This window comes from Salvelinus sp. IW2-2015, linkage group LG13 (genome assembly GCF_002910315.2).
Source record: "Salvelinus sp. IW2-2015 linkage group LG13, ASM291031v2, whole genome shotgun sequence".
NCBI lineage: Eukaryota > Metazoa > Chordata > Actinopteri > Salmoniformes > Salmonidae > Salvelinus > Salvelinus sp. IW2-2015.
In genome coordinates this window covers 16,812,596-16,832,152 of record NC_036853.1, presented here as the reverse complement: position 1 = coordinate 16,832,152, position 19,557 = coordinate 16,812,596, and the positions used below count along the sequence as shown (strand labels likewise).

The following is a 19,557-nucleotide window of genomic DNA, read 5'->3' as shown; positions in this document are numbered from 1 at the left end:
CATTGGCGTTTTGGGAATAAACTGGAAATGGCAGCTCATCATTTCCAGGCGTCATTACGTGTTACAGTCAGTGGCTAAGCTAAATAGATGAGAAGGCCTGGACAAAGTGTTTCTGTTGTTCTGTTGTTTCAAAGAGAAAAGATCTAGAAGAAAATGTGCATTTGTCATTCTACCACTAGGGTGGTTTTAGTTATGATCCTGACTGGACTCTCCCCTCTAGGCATCCCGATGACCAGAGCCAGCATCAGGAGTGCTAAGAGAGGACCCACGGCTTATTTGAAGCGTAAGGAGCGTCTGCTGCGGATCTCTATCCGCCGCATGGTGAAGACACACATCTTCTACTGGACCGTACTGGGCCTGGTGGCCCTCAACACACTCTGTGTTGCCATCGTCCATCACAACCAACCCCACTGGCTGTCTGTGTTCCTCTGTAAGTCACACACACACGCACACGCACACACACACACACACGGGTACGTACCATCATCTCCATCCAAAATAAATAATGTCTGGTGACGTTAATCTTTGAGATGTTTGTTTCTTACTGTGTTCATGAGGGTTGTTGTTGTTTGTATTTCAGACTATGCAGAGTTCCTCTTTCTGGGTCTGTTTCTCACTGAAATGTGTTTAAAGATGTACAGCCTGGGACCCAGACTCTACTTCCACTCCGCCTTCAATCGCTTCGACTGCGGGGTGAGTTTTTATTTTTCTCCTTCATCCCTAACCAACATGGAGAAAACATGCCAGAGGGAAAGACAGGGACATAGATTGTAACATTGCACCCATTATGAGGGAGTGAGAGGAAATTATTTACTTAAAACATTGGACGGTGACTTAAAGACTTCTTAATTAAATTAACACTGATGGGCATAATTTAGTTAATGTAGTGCAGTTAATGTTTCTGTCACCTCTGGTCATGGCTAGACGGGATACAGCTTATCTCAAAGTGACGTCAAAAGTTTCATGTTTGATTCCCATCTGGATAATTTTKTATTTTAACTAACCCTAACCCTTTTCCTAACCTTAACCTAATTCTCCTGACCTGCTGCGTAAATGATCCTAACATGCTATGAAAAAAGTAACTTCTGACACTGTATACCAACTATATAAAACCGTCACCTCTGCACTCATGCGCAAACAGACATCCTTTATCTTTGTCTCTCTGTTTACTGTATGTTGAAGGCTGCTGTTGGTGTGTTTCAGCTGTCAGAGATGTTGTTACTGGGTCTGTTAACAGGTGATAGTGGGAAGCATATTTGAGGTGATGTGGGGATTCTTCAGGCCTGGCATGTCCTTTGGCATCAGTGTGCTGCGTGCGCTCCGTCTGCTGAGGATATTCAAGATCACCAAGTTAGTCCAAGGACTCCTCACTACYCCTGCCTATTGCTTTATAACATTATTCCTGCAGCATGCAAGGAGGCAACGCATAGCAAGCAGCAGGTTGGCATTTATTGTCTTGAATCTTGCCTTGGAGGCAGCTCTGCAAAAAGGTCACTTGCTGGCACATGACCGGATGCCTAACCGTAACATTAAATTAAGGGTCATTTTTGTTTTAATTATTCTTTACGATAATAGCACATTTTAACATTGCAGCTGGCCCATCTAGCGGAAATCGCTTAGTTCTGCCTCCAGGGCAAGAATTCATGACAAAAAACGTCAACCTGCTAGCAAGCACTGGCACCTAGGTATTGATGTCCTAGATTTTGGTTGCTGGGTGTTACATAGGTGTGATGTTGATAGGGATWAGATATGCAGATATGTCCATTGCAAGGCTGGTGGCAAATCAATTGAAACCCTCACAATAACAAAATTGATTCATTTTTAATTAATTGATTGTCTCTTATTTTGGCTGAATTCAAATGGAACTAATCCCGCCTCTGGTTGGTTGTGATTGACAGGTACTGGGCGTCGCTGAGGAACCTGGTGGTATCCCTGATGAATTCTATGAAATCAATCATCAGCCTCATTTTCCTCCTCTTCCTCTTCATCCTGGTCTTTGCTCTGCTGGGCATGCAGCTCTTTGGTGGCAGGTACAAGCATTTCGCTACACCCGCAATAACATCTGCTAAATATGTGTATGTGACCAATAAAACAAACTACCATTCCATGTCTATCAGGTCTAGTCTAATCACAAACTATGATGGATACTGGCAGTCAATGTAATGAATGTAGTACAATTGATTGTTTGGTTTGTGTCATCATGCSGTCATGCTTCTTGTGATAAATGTAATATTACAGTGTACATTTTCATTCCCTGTTGCACATTTAGAAACACCCTGACAGGACTCAGTCTTGCCCTAGCAGATTCTGTCACACATCTAGTCTTAGTTGTTGTGCCACTGTGTTCCCACGGGTAAAGGACCGTTTCTGGGAAACAGTCACTTCAATGAATGCAGTGCATAGAGACGGACATTGCCTGGCCACTGGAATACAGAAAAGAAAACAGACCTTGGAAAAAGTTCCCCTTCTATTACCCAGAAAAGGAAAATTCAATAATTGGTTTCTCTGTCTGGGAAGAAATAATGTGTGTCCYCATCTTGGACTACATTTTAAATCTTGGCTCAACTCAATGTCCTCTCGGTCTTCCTCTTTCGATGCAGGTTCATCTTTGAAGACTACACTCCTACAAACTTTGATACTTTTCCTGCAGCCATCATGACTGTATTTCAGGTCTGGCCCAACTCAATTGTTTTGATTTTTGTGTTTTTGATTTAGGAATCGATCCGTACGATTGACAGGAATCAAAGCTTTGCATGTGGAAATCCTACATTGTCATGAACCTACAGATGATCTACATGTATATCCTGTCTGAATGTTGGGGTGTGTGGTATGCCTTATCTAGATCCTGACAGGAGAAGACTGGAATGAGGTGATGTACAATGGGATCCGCTCCCAGGGAGGAGTGAAGTCAGGAATGTGGTCCTCCATATACTTCATTGTACTCACACTCTTTGGCAACTGTATCCTTTCTCAGCCAGAAAATCACTTTTCCTACTGCATATGTGAGATGTCTGATGTGTGGATTCTGTAGATTATTTGATCGTTTTAGGTCCTTGACATGACTGTGACCAGACACGCTGTTGAATGTTTTCTTGGCGATCGCTGTGGACAATCTGGCCAATGCCCAGGAACTAACCAAGGTAAAACCTCCTTTCAAGAATGTACTAGTCTTCTCACAATTGAAGATGATAGCTGCTCTCAACAACATCAGTGATTTTCTAAAATTATGTTCAATGCAATCTTATATTTAGGATGAAGAGGACGAAGAGGCTGCTTTCAATCAGAAACATGCTCTCCAGAAAGCAAAGGAAGTAGGGGCCATGTCTTCCCTGATGTCATCAGAGTAAGTTATGTGTGTACCCCTGCTGCCTGTTCCCCTTCCTCTCTGTCGCCTTCAGGACTCGAACAGACTGCTAACTAACAGTACTAACACTGTGTAGTCTCACCAGGGGCTGCTTCTGCAGCACAGCCAACATTAAAGGACGGGAGGGATTGAGGCTGAGAAAGTTTCACTATGGGCAATTTTCTTACGTAGTGCTATGCCTTGGAATTAGGGTTTTGCAAAAGGACAGGGGAATTTCTCTTGTAATGCATAAGAGCCCCAGGTTTGAACTAGATTCRATTCCAGTTTGTGTTACTGGTTACTTGATTTAGTTAGTTTGATCTAGGTACAGGCTACTGTAAGTGGAGCTGTATTATGGAGCCCCAGACAGTTGTAGATACCTTCATAATGATGTTCATATCACCATGGCTACCAGCAGGCTTCCTAGTATCTGCAGGGATGAGCCTATACCATCGTCATAGAGACAGCATTACTGGCATCCAAATTATTATATCATTCCCATGAGAGAAATTTACTGCAGTACTTAGGCTCCCTCATTTTCACAAGACTGATTTTTTTGTAAGCATTATGTTTTTAGAAGAATTACCAAGTATTAGGAAGGGTATGGGTTACATACATACATCTGGACAAGCCATTTGGGTTACAAGAGATGAGTCATAAAGTAATGTTATTTAATCAAAACTCACAATATTGATTTCCTATATGAATGGTCTGCCTCACAGAACTTACAGGACTCCCAGTCTGTCTGGTGGAAATGCATGTACATGCACATGGTCTAGCATAGCGTGGGGACACACTATGTTACGAGATGGGGACACACTATACTACAAGATGGGGAGACACTATACTACAAGATGGGGACACACTATGTTACGAGATGGGGACACACTATACTACAAGATGGGGACACACTATACTACAAGATGGGGACACACTATGTTACAAAGATGGGACACACTATACTACAAGATGGGGACAGCACACGTGAGGACACTTTTACGAGATGGGGACACACTATACTACAAATGGGGACACACTATACTACAAGAGGGACACACTATGTTACAAGATGGGGACACACTATGTTACAAGATGGGACACACTGTTACAAGATGGGGACAACACTATGTTACGAGATGGGGACACACTATACTACAAGATGGGACACACTATACTACAAGATGGGACACACTATGTTACAAGATGGGGACACACTGTTACAAGATGGGGACACACTATACTACAAGATGGGACACACTATATACACAAGATGGGGACACACTTATACTACAAGATGGGGACAACACTATACTACAAGATGAGACACCAATATACTAAAGATGGGAACACACTATACTACAAGAAGGAGACACACTATACTACAAGGTGGGACACACTGTGTTACAAGATGGGACACACATACTACAAGATTGAGACACACTATGTTACAAGATGGGGACACACTATTTTACAAGATGGAGACACAATATACTAAAAGATGGAACACACTATACTACAAGAAGGAGACACACTATACTACAAGGTGGGGACACACTGTGTTACAAGATGGGACACACTATACTACAAGATTGAGACACACTATGTTACAAGATGGGACACACTATACACAAGATGGACACACTATGTTACAAGATGGGAACACACTATACTACAAGATGGGGCACACTATACTACAAGATGTGGTTACACTACAGTACAAGATGGGGACACACTATGTTACAAGATGGGAACACACTATACTACAAGATGGGGACACACTATGTTACAGAGGGGAACACACTATACTACAAGATGGGGCACCACATACTACCAAGATGGGCCACTATACTAAAGATTTCACATACAGTACAAGATGGGACACCACTATGTTTACAAGATGGGGACACACTATACTACAAGATGGGGACACACTATACTACAAGATGGGACACACTATACTACAAGATGGGGACACACTATGTTACAAGATGGGAACACCTATACTACAAGATGGGGCACACTATACTTACAAGATGGGAACAACACTATGTACAGGATGGGGACACACTATACTACAAGATGGGGACACACTATTACTACAGATGGGACACACTATGTTTACAAGATGGGGACACACTATACTACAAGATGGGGACAACTATGTTACAAGATGGGACACACTATACTACAAGATGGGCACACTATACTACAAGATGGGACACACATGTTACAAGATGGGACACACTATACTACAAGATGGGGACACACTATGTTACAAGATGGGGACACACTATACTACAAGATGGGACACACTATGTTACAAGATGGGGACACACTATACTACAAGATGGGACATACTATGTTACAAGATGGGGACACACTATACTACAAGATGGGGACACACTATTTACAAGATGGGACATATATGTTACAAGATGGGACACACTATACTACAAGAGGGGACACACTATGTATTCAAGATGGGACACACATACTACAAGATGGGGACACACTATACTACAAGATGGGGACACACTATGTTACAAGATGGGACACACTATACTACAAAATGGGGACATACTATGTTACAAGATGGGACACACTATACTACAAGATGTGGTACACTACAGTACAAGATGGGGACACACTATGTTACAAGATGGGACACACTATACTACAAGATGGGGACACACTATGTTACAAGATGGGGACACACATACTACAAGATGGGGACACACTATACTACAAGATGGGGACACACTATACTACAAGATGGACACACTATTACAAGATGGGACACACTATTACAAGATGGGGACACACTATGTTACAAGATCGGACACACTATTTTACACATGGGACTACAGTATACTACAAGAGGGGACACACTTATACAAAGAGACACACTATACTACAGGTGGGGACACACTTGTTACAAGATGGGACACACTATACTACAAGATGGAGACACACTATGTTACAAGATGGGAACCACCACTATACTACAAGATGGGACACACTATACTACAGATGGGGACAACACTATACTACAAGATGGACACACCTATACTACAAGATGGACACACATGTTACAAGATGGGACACACTATACTACAAGATGGGACACACTATACTACAAGATGGGGACACACTATGTTACAAGATGGGGACACACTATGTTACAAGATGGGGACACACTATACTACAAGATGGACACACTATACTACAAGATGGGACACTATACAAAGATGGGGACACACTATGTTACAAGATCGGGACACACTATGTTACAAGATGGGGACACACTATACTACAAGATGGGACACACTATGTTACAAGATGGGACACACTATACTACAAGATGGGGCAACACTATACTACAAGTGGGGACACACTGTGTTTACAAGATGGGACACACTATACTACAGAGTGAGACACTATGTTACAAGATGGGGACACACTATACTACAAGATGGGGCACCACTATACTACAAGATGGGGACACACTATGTTACAAGATGGGGACACACTATGTTACAAGATGGGGACACACTATACTACAAGATGGGACACACTATGTTCCAAGATGGGGACACACTATGTTACAAGATGGGGACACACTATACTACAAGATGGGACACACATACTACAAGATGGAGACACAATATACTACAAGATGGGGACACACTATGTTACAAGATGGGGACCACACTAGTTACAAGATGGGGACACACTATACTACAAGATGGGACACACTATACACAAGATGGGACACACTATGTTTACAAGATGGGGACACACTATACTACAAGATGGGACAACTATACTACAAGATGGGACACACTATGTTACAAGATGGGGACACACTATACTACAAGATGGGGACACACTATACACAAGATGGGGACACACTATGTTACAAGATGGGGACACACTATACTACACAGATGGGGACACACTATACTACAAGATGGGACACACTATGTTACAAGATGGGGACACACTATGTTACAAGATGGGGACACACTATGTTACAAGATCGGGGCACACATTACTACAAGATGGGGACACACTATACTACAAGATGGGACACACTATGTTACAAGATGGGGACACACTATACTAGAAGATGGTGACACACTATACTACAAGATGGAGACACAATATACTAAAAGATGGGAACACACTAACTACAAAAGGAGACACACTATGTTACAAGATGGGGACACACTATACTACAAGAAGAGACACACTATGTTACAAGATGGGGACACACTATGTTACAAGATGGGACACACTATACTACAAGATGGGGACACACTATACTACAAGATGGGGACACACTATACTACAAGATGGGGACACACTATACTACAAGATGGGGACATACTATGTTACAAGATGGGGACACACTATACTACAAGATGGGGACACACTATGTTACAAGATGGGTACACACTATGTTACAAGATGGGTACACACTATGTTACAAGATTGGGGACACACTATGTTACAAGATTGGGACACACTGTTACAAGATGGGGACACACTGTTACAAGATGGGACACACTATGTTACAAGATGGGGACACCACTATGTTACAAGATGGGGACACACTATGTTACAAGATGGGGACACACAGTTACAAGATGGGACACACTATGTTACAAGATGGGACACACTATGTTACAAGATGGGACACACTATACTACAAGATGGGGACACACTATGTTACAAGATCGGGACACACTATGTTACAAGATGGGACACACTATGTTACAACATGGGGACATACTATTTACAAGATGGGGACCACATATGTTACAAGATGGGGACACACTATGTTACAAGATGGGGACACACTATACTACAAGATGGGGACACACTATGTTACAAGATCGGACACACTATGTTACAAGATGGGGACAACACTATGTTACAAGATGGGACACACTATACTACAAGATTGGACACACTATACTACAAGATGGGGACACACTATCTACAAGATGGGGACTATGTTACAAGATGGGGACACACTATGTTACAAGATGGGACACACTATGTTTACAAGATCGGACACACTATTTTACAACATGGGACACACTATACTACAAGATGGGGACACACTATGTTACAAGATGGGGCACACTATGTTACAAGATGGGGACACACTATTTTACAACATGGGACACACTATGTTACAAGATGGGGACACACTATGTTACAAGATGGGACACCACTATACTACAACATGGGGACACACTATACTACAACATTGGGGACACACTATACTACAAGATGGGGACACACTATGTTACAAGATGGGACACACTATGTACAAGATGGGGACACCACTATACTACAAGATGGGACACACTATGTACACAGATGGGACACACTATGTTACAAGATGGGGACACACTATGTTACAAGATGGGACACACTATACTACAAAATGGGGACACACTATATACAAGATGGGGACACACTATGTACAAGATGGGACACACTATGTTACAAGATGGGACACACTATACTACAAGATGGGGACACACTATTTACAAGATGGGACACACTATACGTTACAAATGGGACAACACTATGTTACAAGATGGGGACACACTATGTTACAAGATGGGGACATACTATGTTACAAGATGGGGACACACTATGCTGGCAAGATGGCGCCGACTCACATGGTAGCTCTGCTTCTAGCTCCATAGAGATAAAGTGTGCATGTTGAAAATGAACAGCAAATTGCATGGGCATTCAAACCACATGAGCGGGAAAAGGCATTTTTAAACGTTTCATGGTTAAAAATGTTGGTCTCATGCTGTGCAGCATTTGTTCTCCTTGGCATTACGTTAGTACAGCAGGAGTAGATGTTAGCGGAGCTTTGGTGGATGCTACAAATATAACCAGTTCTATTCATTGATTTATGCAGAATTAACAAAGTAAATATTTGTCTAGATTCATCCAGTTTGAGGCGTAGGGATGGATCTGTGATTTTTGCAGGGTCCCTTAATATAAACCATCTGACATATTCAGGGTCAGGCACTTGTCGATTCACATTGATGAGATTTAAATACCATAGAGTATCCCGGCGTCTGTGTTTGGAGAAGAGTCTGAACTTTGGTTGCATTGCATCATGTCTGTGTTGTTTGGGGTGAAATGTTGTGACCGTCTATCTTCCTGGGGCTCTTGCACAACTGACTTTCAGAGCATGATGATGATGCTGATGTTGATGAAGTGAAAAGGGTTGTAGCTTGTCTGTGACTTCTGACCTTTGGGGAGCGGAGGGTGCATGTCTCTCTCTGACCAGCATGACCAATGACAATGTGACCCTGGCACAACTTTGGGGACGAGAGCTGCGCRCATAATGCAAACTGACATGTTTGCTTTGCCTAAACAATCTGTCTTTGCTATGTTTGTGCCAATGAAGGCCATTTCTCTGTTTTATTCCTGTGCCATACTGTATTTCTGAATGTCTTTAACTTGTCATACTTCCTGAATATGTTATATGTTGCACCTGTTGATGTTAATGTTGTTCTCATTGTTCTAATACTGCTACCATCCTGTTTGTCATGTTGCGCTTTGCTTTCCTCGAGGCACACGCCAAAACATTTAGGCATCATTCATTTGGATGAATAATTCATAAGGATTTTACTACCTGGTAATACAGAGAATAATGATTTTGTCTATACAGAAATACAGTAGACGTATATACTGATACTGGTCCACTCAAATTGACAATGGCCTCTGTAGAGTCTTGCGTTTTGGACTGTGTCTCAGGCTCTGTTTTGTCTCTGCTCACAAAAGCACTAATGTCTTGTTTTCAACCAATCGCTTATTGATAACACGGACCACACAAGAGTACAAGTACGAGTAAGTATTAACACTGTCTGTTCATTTCAATTTCAAAACAAACTGCCTGATTTTCTTAACTGGGTAAATGTTCTATTCTCATTTTATTACATTCCTTGTTTTACTTCCAGAATCTTACAGTATTTGGCTCTGCATTTTATATCAGTCCCACATCTCCCACTTTCATTATACTGTAGTTATTATAACTTCCTAGTTACATTTTGCTTAATTTACCACATAACATCTTCATTGATCCAGTACATTGTTTTCCCTTATAAATGCTTATTAAGAATTCTGGATCTTATTTACCAAGCTTTGAAAATCAGACTTGCCTTTTCTCGAATGTGTTCCAACTGCTCACTGGTTTTGTACTAATGTTTTATTTATAAGTGTATGTTTCACAAACATTTGTATACAACCAAGTATAAGAAATTCAAAAGYAATTCTTACACATTTTGGAATTGGTTTCAAATGAAGAATAGCACTTACAGCATTCAGTGTATATCACTGCTATAGACAAGTACTGTGTTGCTATCTCCCTTACTGCTCATCCTGACAGTGTTGTTGTCCTCTCTCCCAGCAGGAGGAGGAGACCCTACCTGTATAGGAAAAGAGCGATACACAGGAGCCGGCCTGCCTACTCTCTGGAGGAGGCTGAGAGCCTCGCCGAGGGGCCCCCATGCCCGCCACTGAATTCCTCTAACTCTTTCATGTCCAGGAGGGAGAGGAGTAGACGGATGACCATGTCTGTGTGGGAGCAGAGAACCAGCCAACTGCGCAGGCACCGGCAGATGTCCAGCCGAGAGATCCTCTTCAGCAACCCCAGTGAGGAGCAGGAAGCGCCCCCTGGCTGTCCACACCACCTCAAAGCAACAGGCACACCCACAGGCAGCCTGAAGCTGGCTGATCCCACAGCTGACCCTAAGGCCTTCACAGCTAAGCCCCCAAAGCCCATGGAGATGCCCCTAGAGGAACCAGCCCTGTCCATGGGTGTCCCTGAGCTCCACTTATCCAGCCCTTTACCAGAGCCACCCGATCCCACTGACACGCCCCTGCCTGACCCCCCCACGTMCACAGCTGTGTTCATACCGGAGCCTACAGAATCTGAGCCATGCCCAGAGGGCAAGCGTGGCATCCCCAACCACTGCCACCAAGGCCTCAATGGCCGCAGGAGCCCCTGGTTGAATGGGGAGAGAAGGCAGAGAGCGGTGCGTAAGTTCCGCCCTCCTGCTGGTGACACCCTGACCACTGACATGGAAGGCATGAGGCTCAGGAGGCCACAGGGCACAGGGCACTGTGAGGCCCAGGCTGGGGCCAGAGGCCTGGACTCACCTCAGGCGGAGGGCAGCAGTCGCTCTGTCAGCATGGAGAGGAAGACCCCAGAGGACCCAGTGGAGGAGGTGAGGAAAGACGGTAACGARGGAGAAACCAGGCAGCCTTCCGAGACCAGGGAGGCTGAACACAGGTGAGGAAGAGCTCACACTGATGTACAGCTAGTTCTATTAATTCAATACATAGTAGACTGTTTGTATAGTATTCTGTAGACTTTGTTTGTAAAGTGTTAATAGTCAGTATTCTCCTATTTTCAATGTATCAGACTTCAGGGTGCCCTAAATACAACAAATCCCTAGTGAATCCAGACTCAGAGTCAGATGTTGTTCCTTGTCCCTCTGCTCCTCCACAGACAGAGGGAACATGATCAGACTGGGGGTCCTGAGCTGCAGAACAGGGAGGAGGGTCTACTGTCAGATCCACCCACCCTGCAGCCATCTCAGGCTGCAGTACTGGCGCTACCAGAGGGCCCCACAGGAGACAGTGAGACCGATAGCAACGCCACCACTCTGAACCAGTCCCCTCTGAGCTCCAGTGTTGTCATCGAGGTGACCGATGTCCAGTTGTCACTAGAGCTCACCCCCATCACAGGTAACACCATCAAGGGTGTCCTTATTTTACATTCAATGTACTCTAATCACATTCAAAATAGTTCTGCTGAGAGGTGTATGAAAGCCTTTATCTCATGCGGGGTTGGAGATACCCCTGATATCACAGCATGGTACCACAATCAGAGTAGCACACCCACATTATCCACCTCTTCCAGGCAACAGTAAAGACGTGGAGGCGTCCAAGCCTGAGAAGGACGAGGAAGAGGTGGCCAGCCCAGTCAATACTGTCACACCTGACAGTATGTTCATCTTCAAACCTGACAACCTGTAAGTCTCCCTCTGCTCCTCTCTGCTCTTCCTATTACATCATCCTAACACCATCCTCCCTACCATCATTCTAACACCCTCATCCTTACCGTCATCCTAACACCATCATCCCTACCCTTATCCTAACACCCTCATCCCTACTGTCATCCGAACACCATCATCCCTACCGTCATCCTAACACCCTCATCCCTACCGTCATCCTAACACCCTCATCCCTACCGTCATCCTAACACCATCATCCTAACACCATCATCCCTACCGTCATCCTAACACCATCATCCCTACCGTCATCCTAACACCCTCATCCCTACCATCATCCTAATACCATCATCCCTACCATCATCCTAACACCATCATCCCTACGTCATTCTAACACCCTCATCCCTACCGTCATCCTAACACCATCATCCCTGCCCTTATCCTAACACCATCATCCCTGCCCTTATCCTAACACCATCATCCCTGCCATCATCCTAACACCATCATCCCTCCCATCATCCTAACACCATCATCCTAACACCATCATCCCTACCAGCATCTTAAAACCATCATCCTCAACATCATCTTAAAACCAACATCCTCACCATCCTCTTTAAACCATCATCCTCACCATCATCCTCTTAAAACTATCATCCTCACCATCATCACCATCATCTTAAAACCCTCATCCTCACCATCAAACACAGGCATGATAGAGGTATAGAAACAAAACACCCTTTTCAGTCCTGCTCTGACAGCTGTCTCTCTGTTTCTCAGTCAGAGTGGTTGTATCCTCTGTTCCATCTCTAGGATCCGCCGGGCCTGTCACTATGTCGTGAACCTGCGTTACTTTGAGATGTGCATCCTGCTGGTGATCGCTGCCAGCAGTATCGCCCTCGCTGCAGAGGACCCCGTTTCAGCCACCTCCGACTGGAACAAAGTAAGAGCCAGTCTGGTCACTGGGCTTTACATGGACTCAACAGATGGCTGTTTTCCTCTCTGACCTTGAGCCTCATTGTTCGAACAGTCCTTCTCCACAATGGTGGCTAGGCTATTGTCTTTGACGTGTGATTGCTTTTGTTTGGCTTTGTTTTCCTGTGCTGTACTATCTTCTCACAGCATACCGTGAGTGCAAGCACACACTCGTGACGGGGATTGTGTCTGCGTCTGTGCTTGACGCTGTCTCTGACGAGTATCGCTGATCTCACAGGGGGACAGCAATATTAGAGTTGTCACTCTCTGCTCACACTGAGGAGCCAGATAGAGGAGAGGAGGGTGTTGGGGGGTATAGAATCATCACATCACACTCCCTACTCCCACCTCTGGTTTAGGCTCTTCATACGACTACAAATCGGACAGATAGCACAAACAGTGTCAATCTAGTACAATCTGGAATTCTGCAGCATTCCTATTGTCGATGCCATTGTTTTGTACTTCGTTACAGACGTTCCTTGAGGTAAAAAAACKAATCATTGGGAATGTGTGCCTGGGGTCTCATATCAGGCCGTGTCCTAGCTGAGCAGCTGGAAGACTGAAAGAAAGCATTACGTTAATTGCTTTGTGAAGGTCTCCCATGGTGACTTGATGGGGTGGGGCTTCTCTGGATGTTGCTGATTGATGCAAATCGAGTTGGGAATGCAATGAGCCTGGTGACACGCTAAGAAGCTAATCAAAGCACATATCCATCAGCGGAGAAGGGCTCCACTTGAAAGCATCATCTTCCAAAGTCTGAAATGGAAATAGAATTCCCTCCGGTTCAACTTAATCAGTGTGACCATTAAAGAGAGAAGTTGGTTTCCTAAAAGGGAAATATGTCCCCAGTTCAGCGGTGAAGAACAGATGCAACACATTAAACAGAAGCTCTCAGTCTCTCTCTGATCTGTCTCGCTCTGATCTGTCTCGCTCTGATCTGTCTCGCTCTGATCAGTCTCTCTCTGATCTGTCTCGCTCTGATCTGTCTCTCTCTGATCAGTCTCTCTTTGATCTGTCTCTCTCTGATCTGTCTCTCTCTGATCAGTCTCTCTCTGATCAGTCTCTCTCTGATCTGTCTCGCTCTGATCTGTCTCTCTCTGATCAGTCTCTCTGATCAGTCTCTCTTTGATCTGTCTCTCTCTGATCAGTCTCTCTCTGATCAGTCTCTCTCTGATCTGTCTCTCTCTGATCTGTCTCTCTCTGATCTCCTCTAATGTATGAGCTGATGGCAAGGAATGAAATGTTCTTCCTCATCCCCTGGAGTCCAGTTTTGTAATGGATGTGTTCATATATTTGTCTACTTTTTACCCCACAGGTTTTGCGTTACTTTGACTACGTGTTCACAGGTGTCTTTACCTTTGAAATGATAATAAAGGTGAGTTATAGAACAAGTTTATAGAACAAAAATACAGTGTTCTTCATTCAATCAGCAAGGATCCTGCATTAAAACATTACCAAACGATGTCATATTGACATGCCATAGGTCATACCATACTGTAGCAGAATCAGTTGGATTGGACAGAAGGTACATGAACATGTTTGGCATAAACTGTTAGTCCCAAGAAAATGTCATGTCAGATAGACAGAATGTATTGTATTTAGCTAATTAACAGTGAGGCAAATGCAAATATTTAGCACAGTTCTGTTTTCAAATCATTTAACAAGATTTATTTTTGACAGATGATAGACCAGGGCTTGATTCTCCATGACGGCTCCTATTTCCGGGACCTGTGGAACATTCTAGACTTTATCGTGGTGGTCGGAGCTCTGGTGGCCTTCGCCCTCACGTGAGTCAAGTGACCTTGCATAGGTTATAACTTCCTGTGTTGTGTACATTACCAGTGTATACTGCCAGTGTAGTATAGCACTGTGTTTCACTCCGTTTTGTGACATACATGTTTTTTCTATCCTGAGATATACATGTTCAGCATCCGCGTTTTTCTCTCTGTCGTCCTCTGCTCCTGTGGATTGTGTTGCTGTGGGACTGCCAGGAATGTGCTGGGGTAAACACTTTCTTCCCTTCCCTTCCCTTCTTTCTGCTCTCTTCAACAGGATCCTATGTGTCCTCTATAGTTCATTACATAGAGTGCCTTCACAAAGTATTCATGGGGCGGCAGGTAGCCTAGTGGTTAGAGCGTTGGGCCAGTAACTGAACGGTTGCTAGATCGAATTCCCGAGCTGACAAGGTAAAAATCTGTYATTCTGCCCCTGAACAAGGCAGTTAACCCACTGTTCCTCGGCCGTAAATAAGAATTTGTTCTTAACTGACTTGCCTAGTTAAATAAAGGTTAAATATATATATTTTTTAAATATCCATTGACAACATTTTTCTCACCCACAATAACCCATAAGATATTTAGCAAATTGATTGAAAATGAAATACAAAAATATCAAATTACATAAGTATTCACACCCCTTTTCTAGGACACTACAAACTGAGCTCAGATGCATCCAATTTCCTTTGATCATCCTTTAGATGCCACTACAACTTTAGTGGAATCCACCTGTGGCCAAATCAATTGTTTGGACATGATTTAGAAAGAAACACACCTGCTCTTTCCATGACATGACTGACCAGGTGAAAGCTATTGATATCACTTGTTAAATCCACTAAATCCATACAGCCAAAGCAATGCTTGTTAAATCCACAATCAGTTTAGCTGGGGGATGAGACAGGTTAAATAATGATTTTTAAGCCTTGAGACAATTGAGACAGATTGTGTATGTGTACCATTCAGAGGGTGAATGGGCAAGACAAAAGATTTAAGTGCCTTTGAATGGGTTATGGTAGTAGGTGATAGGCACACTGGTTTGAGGGTGTCAAGAACTGCAATGCTGCTGGTTTTTCACRCTSAACAGTTTCCTGTGTGCATCAAGAATGGTCCACCACCCAAAGGACATCCAGCCAACTTGACACAACTGTGGGAAGCATTGGAGTCAACATGGCCTAACATCCCTGTGGAATGCTTTTGATAGTCCATGCCCTGATGAATTAAGGCTGTTCTGAGGGCAAAAGAGTGTGCAACTTAATATTAGTAAGGTGTTCCTAATGTTTTGTACACTCAGTGTAAGGTCCCACAGTTGACAGTGTATGTCAGAGCAGAAACTATACCATGAAGTCCAAGGAACTGTCCGTAGATCTCTGAGATAGAATTGTGATGAGGCATAMATCTGGGGAAGGGTTTAAAAAAATCTAAAGTGTTGAAAGTTTCCATGAGCACATTTCCCATCATTGGGAAATGAAAAAAATATGGAACTACCCAGACTCTGCCGAGAGCTGGCCGTCAGACCAAATTGAGCAACCGGGAAAAAATTTAACTATTTGTCGGAGAAAACCAGGCACAGCTCATCACCTGTCTAACACCATCCCTACCGTGAAGCATGGTGTTGTCAGCATCATGCTTTTCAGCAGCAGGAACTGGGAGACTGGCCAGGATAGAGGGAACAATGACTGGAGCCAAATACAGACAAATCGTTGATGAGAACCTGCTTTAGAGTGCAAATGACCTTAAAACCTCTACAGGATCGGTGTCCCCCCKCTGGACGGTTGAGCTAACGTGCGCTAATGTGATTTAGTAGCTATTACAGTGAAGTATTCACACCCCTGAGTCAATACTTTGTAGAAGCATCTTTAGCGGCKATTATAGCATTGAGTCATCTTGGGTATGTCTATCAGCTTTGCACATGGATTTTTTCCCATTCTTCCTTGCAGATTTTCTCAAGCTCTGGTAAATTAGATTTGGCTGGGYCATTCAATGACTTTCACGTTCTTGTTCTGGAGCCATTCCAGCATTGCTTTGGCTGTATGCTTGGGGTCATTGTCCTGTTGGAATGTAAATCTTCGCCCCAGTTTAAGTAAATTAAATATTTCTGTGTTTCATTTTCAATAAATTAGTAAACATTTCTAAAAACATGTTTTCACTTGGTCATTATGAGGTATTTTGTGTAGATGGGTGAGAAAAATACATTTTGAATTTAGGCTGTAACAAAACAACATGTGTAATAAGTCAAGGGGTCTGAATACTTTATGAAGGCACTGTACATGTATCTTTCTAATCAGAAATGTAAAGCACAGTAATACCTCTCCTGTAATAAGTAACATGGTTAGCTCAGTGTTAAAGTGAGTTCAACAGGTTCTTCATTCTACGTGTGTCTACTTGTAGAAATAATAAAGGACGGGACATCAAAACCATCAAGTCTCTTCGGGTGCTGCGCGTCCTGAGGCCCCTGAAGACCATCAAGAGACTACCGAAACTCAAGGTAACCCATTTCTCAGATATTACTTCCCATGTTAACCGTACCTCCTCCAGTCAACAGTCTGAGGGATAGACTACATACGAGATATATCAAGGTGTTCAAAGGTGAGGTAATGTGTATGTGTGGTATGATGGTATCAGGTGAGGGCAGAAGCCACTGTTAAACAGGTGGAGATGACTTTACATCCATTTAGTCACACCTGTTTCCACAAGAGKGTTTCCATGAAGCAGAGAATCAGTCAGAGAGAAGATTAGGTGATAAACCTGAGTGTTTGATCATGAAAACATTTAGTCACAAATTGATTTCCCAAACCTCACACATCCAATTTCTGCTGTGGGGAAGAGTGTCTCTGTCAAACCTGGAGGAAATGAGTCAGACTGATAACTGTGTGAGTGTACCAGGACGGTAGTCAGTCAGGTGCTACCAGAAAAACTGCAATCAATAGACTTGATTATCCTGGTGAAAGTGAAATAAAGATCTACAGAATAATACAATCCTCTTCCAGTCAGTCATGTCGCAACAACAGTTTGGGATCATTTTGGACAATTGTATGCTATTTATACCACTTGAGTTAGAAGTCACCCTCAACAAATCAGRCACTATAGATATAAGATCTTAATTTGAGCCAGTTTGCTACAGCAGAAAAATAATCCTGCAGCAACAGGAAATGTTAATTATTATGTGGATTACAATGAATTACATTTTTTGTAGTGGTTGCTAAATTCTTCGTTAGAGAAAATAAAGTCTGAAATTTCAAAGTGGAAATTACAAACTTCAGAAGCCTTTTCAAATCACAAATAAACTACACGTTTTAAATGTCCTCCTTCAACAGGGTGATCAAATTAAGGTCCTACATCTGTGACTGGACGAAAGCTAAACCCCTACAGTTTTAGCATACAGTCACTGTCTGACTTTTTTTTTTAAATTGCCCTCCCTCATCCTTCATCCTCTGTCTGTGTGTAGGCAGTGTTTGACTGTGTGGTGACCTCTCTGAAGAACGTCTTCAACATCCTCATCGTCTACAAGCTCTTCATGTTCATTTTCGCTGTCATCGCTGTGCAGCTGTTCAAGGGGAAGTTCTTCTACTGCACTGACGSATCCAAAGACACAGAGAAGGACTGCCAGTAGGTGTCTGCTGAGCTGCCTGCATAGGGCCTTACAGAACACTAACATAGTTGAAGTGGATGRAGACCTATTGGAGACCTACAGTATTGTCATGTTTTCTAGTTTCTTTGTCCACTGAATGTCCATTGTACACTGTGTGTCTGTCTCATCCTATCAGAGGCTTCTACATCAACTATGAGAAAGACAAGCAGGACGTGAAGAGGAGGGAGTGGAGGAGACATGACTTTCACTATGACAATATAGTCTGGGCCCTACTCACTCTGTTCACCGTCTCCACTGGGGAAGGCTGGCCACAGTAAGTCTCACTCTCCATACACACTACTCACTATGTCACAACTGTACATAGGCTAGACTGAAATATACTTCAGAATGTCAGTGTGGGTGTCCAGTGCTGAGCACAGTGTGATCTGCGTGTCTGTGTGTCTGTCCAGGGTCCTGCAGCACTCTGTGGACGTGACAGAGGAGGACAGAGGACCCAGCCAGGGCAACAGGATGGAGATGTCCATCTTCTATGTCATCTACTTTGTGGTCTTCCCCTTCTTCTTCGTCAACATATTTGTGGCTCTCATCATCATCACCTTCCAGGAGCAGGGAGACAAGATGATGGAGGAGTGCAGCTTGGAGAAGAATGAGGTGATGGAGTCACATACACATACACACACACACACACAGACACACACACACACACACACACACACACATTACACAGAATCCTCAACCAAACGAAATGTAACAGACATTCAATTTGAAATGTAGAATTTCCAGTGATACCATACAACACACCAGCTCAGTGTAAGTGTTAGT

The 19,557-nt window shown here is 43.5% G+C and overlaps 1 protein-coding gene across 1 annotated transcript in view; it reads left to right on the top strand.

Moving 5' to 3' along the window:
* Positions 1-19,557, top strand: part of LOC111972209 (voltage-dependent R-type calcium channel subunit alpha-1E-like) — a 121,728-nt gene that overhangs the window by 87,964 nt on the left and 14,207 nt on the right. Inside the window, 19 exon segments of the mRNA XM_070446163.1 lie at positions 221-430; positions 581-693; positions 1,238-1,350; positions 1,899-2,030; positions 2,601-2,670; positions 2,843-2,960; positions 3,073-3,140; positions 3,252-3,347; positions 10,870-11,675; positions 11,895-12,133; positions 12,309-12,420; positions 13,210-13,339; positions 14,687-14,746; positions 15,052-15,158; positions 15,363-15,374; positions 17,535-17,631; positions 18,592-18,752; positions 18,911-19,048; positions 19,185-19,386. Coding sequence (XP_070302264.1) covers positions 221-430; positions 581-693; positions 1,238-1,350; positions 1,899-2,030; positions 2,601-2,670; positions 2,843-2,960; positions 3,073-3,140; positions 3,252-3,347; positions 10,870-11,675; positions 11,895-12,133; positions 12,309-12,420; positions 13,210-13,339; positions 14,687-14,746; positions 15,052-15,158; positions 15,363-15,374; positions 17,535-17,631; positions 18,592-18,752; positions 18,911-19,048; positions 19,185-19,386 — 2,984 coding nt within the window.